The sequence below is a fragment of the Parus major genome, chromosome 10 (assembly GCF_001522545.3).
Source record: "Parus major isolate Abel chromosome 10, Parus_major1.1, whole genome shotgun sequence".
In the NCBI taxonomy this organism is placed as follows: domain Eukaryota; kingdom Metazoa; phylum Chordata; class Aves; order Passeriformes; family Paridae; genus Parus; species Parus major.
The window spans coordinates 12,684,712-12,693,075 of record NC_031779.1 but is presented as its reverse complement, the minus strand read 5'-3'; the positions used below and the strand labels follow the sequence as shown (position 1 = coordinate 12,693,075).

At 52.0% G+C, this 8,364-nt stretch overlaps 1 protein-coding gene across 1 annotated transcript in view; it reads left to right on the top strand.

The window, feature by feature from the left end:
- The first annotated feature begins 5,941 nt into the window (after positions 1 to 5,941).
- The window catches only part of AEN (apoptosis enhancing nuclease), a 6,115-nt gene continuing 3,692 nt past the window's right edge, over positions 5,942 to 8,364 (top strand). The window contains exon 1 of the mRNA XM_015639473.3: positions 5,942 to 6,621. Coding sequence (XP_015494959.1) covers positions 6,600 to 6,621 — 22 coding nt within the window. The 5' untranslated portion in view covers positions 5,942 to 6,599. The remainder of the gene's footprint in view (positions 6,622 to 8,364) is intronic.

The window sequence follows — 8,364 nt, the reverse complement described above, 5'->3', positions numbered from 1 at the left end:
CTGCAGGTGAACCTGTCCTTGTTCACTTTAGCTGAGAGGTTTTTGTAGAAGACACAGATGAAATGTGGGATGAGAGTTCAGGAGGAGAGTCCAAAGGGGAGTAAACAAAGCCCCTCTGGGCAGCATTACAGTCACACTGGCTGCTCTCCCAGGGTGCTGCAGTTGTAGGAATTCACAGAACATGACCAAGGGCACCTGCTGGGAGCAGTGGTGCAGCCACCCAGCACTCAGGGGAGAATCTGGTTCATTGATCGATGGGAGATTGTGGTGGCAGAGCAGGCAGAAGAGGAGCTGGCAGAAAGGTGGCTGGGAGGAGGCATCTGAAAGTGACAGCTGGCTGTGCACGTGTCCCCATGTCACTCAGGGAGTGGGGTCTCACTGCAGCACCAGACATCATCCCTACTTTCCTTCCTAACCCTCTTCAGGGGGGTGGAAGGCATCCACAGCCCTGCAGAAACACTGCATGGAGCCTGTGCTGATTGTCAGCGGTCAGGATGGGAAGGCTTCAGCTAAAATACCAATTTACTGGTGATCTCAGTGGTGAGGTTCAGCTTCCCTGTTGCTTTTGATCCCCTTTTGCTGTGTTTGTGGGGTGGTCTTGGCTAGTGCCTCCTCCATCAGAACACTCATGTCTGTCTCTGCCTTCATGGGACAAATTCAGGGTCAGGTGCATGATGCTACTTTTCCTTAATATTCCAACTTTCTCATTTCCCATGGGCACAGCCACCATGCAGGGACCAGAAGGCCTCCTTACCTTCTGGCCAGCCTGCCCACTGCCTGCTGCACACTGCCTGCTCCATCTCCTTCCAAACAGAACCAGAATTCCTGTGAGGAACAACCTGCCCATGGGACGTGCCCTCCAAGCCCCTATTAGTTAGCAGTTGTCTTAAGCACTGCAACATTTGATGCCTTATTCCTCCTAATCCCGCCTGATGTAACCGTGGCTGTCTTCATTAGCCACATAATTGTCTGGCAAACACAAAACAGGCCCTGACACAGTCTAAGAAAATTGGCTTAAAAGTATGGACCCACATTCTCAGATGTTGTTGAAGGGGTCTCATTTGTTTATTTGCATTCACACGGTGCCCTGTGGATAATGCGAGACAGACTGCTGCAAAAGCACCTATTTTCCTTAGAGATCATCTGAGGTGGGAAATGCCATCTGGGATATCCAGCCCAGCCTCTGCACTCCTGGAGGACAACTACCTCACTTGGTCCCAACTGTTGCACCAAGGGGTTTCCAAGGAAAGAAGGTGGCAGGTGCCACCCATGTCCACACTGGTAAGGTTGCCCATGGAGAGACTTAGCCATCCACATCTCCCAGTGATAATGCCTTGAATATGAATTTTGAAGGGGCTCTGACAGCAGATGACAGGGCTAGGTTAATGGAGGCAGCGTTAAGAAATCTAATTAACCCACAGCGTGTTGTTTAATTTGCGCAAAGTTGTTGTGGTTACTCAGCTATAAACTCTATCCCCAGCTCTAATGACAGTGACTTGCATGGCAGCAGTGGAGAGCATCCTGGAGGTGGGCAGCCATGCCATGCTCACCCTTGAAGGTGCCCTCAATTATGTGCAGAGTGTTCCAGTGGTTGCCTCCATCTGGTTCTTCCATGGCATTTGAGACCCTTTTCTAGCTCCGGTCTTTGGAACGGGCACCTGTGCTGCTTCGCTGTCTGCTCTGGCATTCAACCCTGGTGCATGGCTTCCAAAAACCAGCCTTCAGGACCCAGCAGTGTCAATCTGTTGATTGCACTCAAGTCCAGGAGATGGCTTCAGGTCGTTGAGTTCCCATCACAGCAGCTCTTAGGCTGTAATTATGTTCAAGGCTCTTTGCCTCGGTTATGTCTTTTTACTAATACTTGGAGCCACTGTACTGATCTTTTCTTCAAGGCTGACCTCCATGTAGCTTCCCAGGAGAGAGCCAGGACTGTTATTTAAGCCAATTCACAAACCAGGTCCCAAAGGCCAGTTGTCCATTATACGATTTTTTGAACAGCAGGAAACACCAGCAGGGCTGATGGTGGCTGAGCTCTTTGTGTTGGTTCAGGGAGAAGCGCAGGAAAAGGGATGGATGTCACAGGTCAGGCTCTCTTCCCAGGTTAACCTCCCCAAAGATCTTTGACCAGACAGCAGCTCCTCTGAAGAGGTGCTCTGGAGCCTGTGGTGCTGACAGAAGGGTGATGCTGCACCTCAGCACTTCCATCTCTCACCAAAGCTCCCTGGTCCCCCCATTACCGCTACAAGGGACACAGACACACATGTGCCTTGCAGGGACATCCTTCCTGTGGAGAAAAAAGCTTTAACCAGGTCCCAGAAGACTCCCAGTTCCCCAGTGAGGTGAAGTGTGACAAGAAAGGACTCGAGAAGGGAGATGATTCACCTCTGGGGTGCATTAAAGCCAAGCAGGCTAATCCCACACTGCTGCCAGGTTTGTAGAAAAGACTTCCAGCACTGAGCACTGAGCTGAGGTCCTGCTCTTACCCTAAGAGTGCTGGGGATGAGGAATACAAGCACACCCTTAGCAGCAACATACAGTTACACTGAGCCCTGCAAGGTCCACAGCCTCCTCCCTGCAGCCTGCAGCAGCTCCCACTCCCATTTTGAGGGGACTGAAGCCCCCTCTGTCTGATGGGAAGTTAGGAGGGAGACCTTGGCTCACTCCTCCCTGGACACTCCTCCAAGACTGTTCCTCCAAGCCAGTGAAAGTGCCTGGTGGTGATGCCAGGGCATTGCTTGCTATCCAGGATGGGATTCCCACCAAACAGTAAACCCAGCAAGCCAGGCTGCATCCACCAACGGGGTTCCCAGCAGAGTCCCGTGTGCAGGGACGCAGAAGCACCCTCAGAGCAGGAGCTGCTCATCACCACCAGCTTGAATGTGTCCCCGAGAAAATCTCTTGGCATCTTGTTCCCGCACTGCTGAGCTCCACAGCCCTTCCCCTTCAGCCTGGGGACAAAACCAGGTCCCTGGGCAGCCAAGGGGGGGAGGTAGCAGAGGAGCTTGATTTGGGTTTTCCTTTCTTTTATTTTTTTTTCTATTTTTTTTTTTAAGGATTTAAAAGTGGCAGTGCTAGCAAAGGGTAATTATCCCTCTGTTCCAGCTGAAATACAATTAAGGCGGCTCTCAACGAGCCCCCGGGATATTGTGGTTTACTAATTAACAAGCGGATATGCTGTGGCCCCTGTCATGGCAATTACAGCATGAGACAGGCTTCAGGAGCTCTAATTACACGTCAGCCCGCAACACACGCTGCAATACAAATTAATGAGAGCCCGAGCTGGCAATGGAGGGAGTTTGCCCAGCAAGAGGCTGAGATGGGCGGCAGGGATGGAGGTGGATGCAGGAGGTAGGGATGGGACTACAAGCCTGGGGATACCGTTGCACACTGCAGGATCAGGAGGATGAAGAGAGGAAATGGCCCATGGTTGCCCAAAAATGGTGCATTGGAGCAAAGGAGAGGGGCTTTTGCTTTGTGGAGCCGTGGCCTGACGAGATGAGTGGCATTTGGGATGACTGCAATGAATAGCAAGTATCGCATCTTCCGCTGTTAATTCCCAGACCAATAAAGATGCTGTTAAGAAAAGAAGTCAGATGGGAAATACCCAACAGGGTTTTGACTGCTGACAAATAACAAACAGATCTCCCAGAGCCAGGAGGAATTTTTCTGACAAATTGTTTATTGGGGAAAGTTATGCACTTTCAGCTTGAGTTGAACTAATAGCTTTGGCCAGGTCTGGAAAATAAAAAAAGAGGCAATCAGGATTTTTGTAAATGTGGTTTTGGCACCTTGCATTTTAAAAAGCTGCTTCCTTTCAAAATTTATTTAAAAGATGTAATTAAACCAAAATACAGACCGCACACCTAATGAGGACACTTTGTTTCTGACAAAATAAAACAATATTTATCAGCTTTGCTGATGTTTATCAGAGTTTTGCTGCTCCAAGCTCAGCAGTGACACAGGTTTTCTGTGACATAGAGCGTACCTGTTGAATTTGCTGCTCCTGAATTTACTGTCTCCTCTCCAGCACCTGTCTGCTGCGGGCAGCCAAGGAGGGACAGTGGGAGGTGACATGGTGGATGCTCCAGGCTTTGGCCACCAGCATCACCTGCAAATGCTGCTGCAGACAGAGAGGTTCTTGGGCAGATGGGAGGATCTGGGGAAGATGAAGTGGAGCTCCCTCCAGCCTCCTGCAGGGGTGGAATCACTGGAGCTCAGGGGCAGCCCTTGCAGGGGATGGAGTCTCACACCAGAAGGGTGCAAAGAGGTCCCTCATTTGCTCAGGTTGTGATGAAGGGCTGAGAGGAGGCAGGTGACTAATTTCAGACTAATCCTTCTGTTCCCATGTGCTGTGGGGAGGAGACCCTGCACAGTCCCCACTGCCAACACCCAGAGCACTTCTGTCACAGAACGTGGCAGGGGAAGGGCATACACCTCCTCACACATAGCTCCCGCTTTAGATCCCATTAACCATCACAATTAACACGAGCCAGGCCCTCTCCCTTCCTTGTCACCCCAGCCAGAGCTGTACATAAAATAACTGTTTATTACACAGCGGGCAGAGCCCGGCTTATCGCTGCAGACAGGAAATTGCTGCGCAGAAACCACACGTTTCACTTTTAATAAGTTTGGCAATAAAACATCTCATCAAACGAGGCCACGACAGGGCAATAATGAAGCTTCCGTGTGGACCATAATTGCTCACTGCTCTCCTGGGGGTGAGCCAGAAAATGGGGAGCGAGGGGGGAGATGGATGGCAGCATCATCCTCCCTCACCTCCTGCTCCAGGAGCATCCATCCCTCCTTATCCCCAGCAGCATCCCCGGAGCACTGACACCCTCCAGGACATGACTGAAGAGGAGATCTATCCATGCTGAACAGGTACAGGCAATTCCCACAGAGTGTTGGAGGAGATGACAGAGGAATAGGGAGGCTCTTGGTGCTCCAAGGGAAAGGAAAAAGTTTTCTGCCTTCCAAGCACAACTTTCCAGCACTGAGCAGTCTTCATGGCTGAGCAGGTGCCCCCACACACAGTCCATCCCCATCCTTAGCCAGGAGGGACACAGTGTCCTGGAGGTTTTGCACAGGTGGGCTCAGGATGGGGATCTCAGCCTGGCAATGGAGGGGTCCTGCAGGAATCCCTGTGCTGGGCCTTGGGAGGGCTGCAGTCCTCAGAGACCCATCATGGCAAAGGCCAGGGAGTGGCATGGTGCCTGTTTGTTCTGACATCCTCGTGCTGCTGGCCTCAGACTGTGTCTGGTAACACCTCAGCCACAAGCCACTGGCTGCCCCAGCTGGTCCCCTGCACCAAAGGATGCTGCTGGCATTTCCACGTGCTCCTTCATGATGAGACTTTCTTTCTCTAAAGAAAATCAGGTCCAGAAATTGGTCACTACCCCAACCTATTTCTGAGCTTCCCAGCTTCCGTTTGATCTTCTGGATGCTGGTAGGCACAAACCACATGGCCCTGCCACAAGCCTACACAGAGTGATGGGAGCAACTCAGGGAGCCCTGGTGAGGTTCCCCAACCACTGGTGGGTGATGGGGAGGCACCAGGCAGTCTGCAGAGCCCAGGATGATGGAGTGACCCCTCATCACAGCTGGAGGCAAAGCTGGGTCCTTGCTGCCTTCTCTGTGTTAACCTATCCCTCTCCTACCAATCAACCCCCTTGGCAGGGAGCAAACAGAGAGGTCCAGGGGAACATGGTGCAACCAGCACTGAGAAGAGGAGCTCTGGCATTGAGGCATCGGAGACAAAATGATGCATGTCTAGGCTGGCATGAGGAAATAAAGCAGTTTAGAGTCACAGCAGGGATGTGCTGGCTCTGGTGGGGCCTGCTGGCAGGCTCCTGGGTGGGCAGGAGGCTTTGTTCGCCTGCAGCACTGCTCTTGGGGAATTTACCTGGAATTACTGATCCACATTCATAAACATGATCACGTTAATTGCTTGCTGAGGCTGCAGTCACCATCTCCTCTGAGCGCTGGGACTTCATCTCCTTCCCCATCTCAAATGTCAAGATGTGTCTGTTCTTCCATCCGCTCTGCACCACGGCCAAGGCCAGAGGAGTGATTGGAAGAGGGAAAGAGGCAGAGGATGGGTGAGTGCAGGAGCCTGGAGCCAGAGAGAGACACCCACCACCTCTGCTCTGCAAAGAAGAGCCTTGAAAATGAAGAGCAGACACCTCTGGAGGGCACCAGGAGCTCTGCGGGAATCCCTGCAGCCTCGGGCAGTGATGACCTGGGGAAAAGCCCCTGTTCTGGAGACCAGCTTTAATGGCAGAGCAATGACCAGGCAGCAGGAGGGGGAACAGCTCCCAGCTGAGGACAGAGACCCAGGCTGCTCAGCCTGAAACTAGGCTGGTGCTCATCTCACTTGGAGCACAGCCAATCACTTCTAGTAAATTATTCATCTGACAAATTTAGCCTGTTATTCTAGTCGTGCTCTACCCAGAGTTTTACAGATTTCGTTATTATTTCAAATTGTGCAAACACCGCAGAAACCTCTCTCGGGCTCTGGCACGCTCTGCCTTCATCTCAGCTCATCTGCCACATCTGAAATATGATTTCTACCATCTGGTGCCCAACTCTTCATCCCCAGCATGGCCCCAGGACCCTGGAGAGGTGAGTAGCATCCCTGTTCAACACAAGGCTTTTACCAAAGGGGGAAATATCTACTGTGGGAGAACCATCTACTGAGGATCCAGGGGTCAGTGGGATCACAGGATGCCACAGCACACTTTCAAAGTTATTTTGACTTGTCTTTCAAAGATATTTTGACTTTTTTTCACCTTCATCTTTGCATATGGGGTAGGGAGAAAAAATGTTAGCACTGTTCCCTTGCATCCTGGACTGTCTGGTTTCTCAAGTCTGGTCACTTTGGAAAACTGGGGAAAGCTTTTCACTGCCTCCCCACATGCCCTAATTTCTTCTGTTGAGGTTTCTTTGTCATTGTGAGGGTATAGCTAAAACTTTGCAATCTAAAAGGGAATGCAAACTATACATCCTGGAAAGGAAAGAAGGAAGATGGATGGGTTTGTCGTGGATAAACCAAGAGTGATCAGACCACAGGTGGAACAGCAATGTGTCCAGAGAGAAGCTCTCAGCCAGGCACTTGAATCTCTCCTCATATAATGCAGAGAGTGAGGGAGAAAAGCAGGCAGTGACACCACCTCCTTATCCACCCAGAGCTGGAGGAAAAATGCAAGCCCATGTCCCTCACAGCAAGGCTCGAGTTTGCTCCCACTTGTGTGGTGATAGTGAGCTCACCACCTCATTTACAGGGAGAAAAACGGGATGAAGAGGCCCAGGAATATGAAATGAACCATCTCCAAGAGCTGTAATACACAGTTTCACAAAAAACACCAGAAAAAGATTATAAATTTCTACACAGAGACCTGACAGGACTCCCCAGCAAGATATTGTAAGACACTTGAATGACTCTGATTAAAGGGAGATTAATTAGCTGAACAGAAGGCATGGAAGCAAGAAACGCAAAACATGGAGCAACTGATTTAAGGAAGAGGTTTACTGACCAGAAGAAAAACAGAAAAGAAATATGCAAAAATAAGTCACAGGGTAATCTAAATATTTCCTTTCTGACTGGGCTAGAGAAGCTAATGGGTGGTGGAAAGGGAGATCGCTGGCGTGTGAAAACACTTGTCCTGCATCCCTGTGAGCCCGGTCGGTAGCAGGGAGAGGGAACACTCCCAGCAAGGCCCAGAGGGATGAGGACGGACACGGTGCCTGGTTCCCTGTGGAAGACTAGTGATTTTGTTGTTGTATGGCTCATCCCACCACAACAAGTCACAGTCTGCCCTAGGGCACACGGCCTCCTCAGCGATGCTGAACGCATGGGGACAAGCTGGTGGCTGGGGCTGCCTGCGGCCCTCCTTCTCTTCTGACCACCTCGGACATTGCTTTTGTGAGCCTTGAGAGTGAAGCAACGAGAGGCCGGTCTGAAACCCCACCTTCAACCGTGCCCCAGCCGGAGCTGCCCCCACAGCTCTGGGGAGCGTCCCGGCGGAGCCTGGAGGATGCAAACCCCAAGGTGCCGAGCTCCAGCGCACCCCCCTGCAGGACGAAGGGATCCCACAGGGTCAGGGAGAGAACACCCGGGAGAGAACACCCGGGAGAGAACACCCGGGAGAACCGCGGCATATCCGTGCCAGGCTGCGCTCCTGCCAGGCTGCGCGGAGCTGGGCCCCACAGCGCGCGTCCCACCCCACACCGCCACCACCGAGGGGCAGAGGCGGGACGGGCTGGAGCCCCGAGCATCAGCCGGTCTGGGCTGGCAGCTGCAGCTGTGGGACCCCCAAAAAGCCCCGAACTCCCGGTCTGGGCTGGCAGCTGCAGCTGTGGGACCCC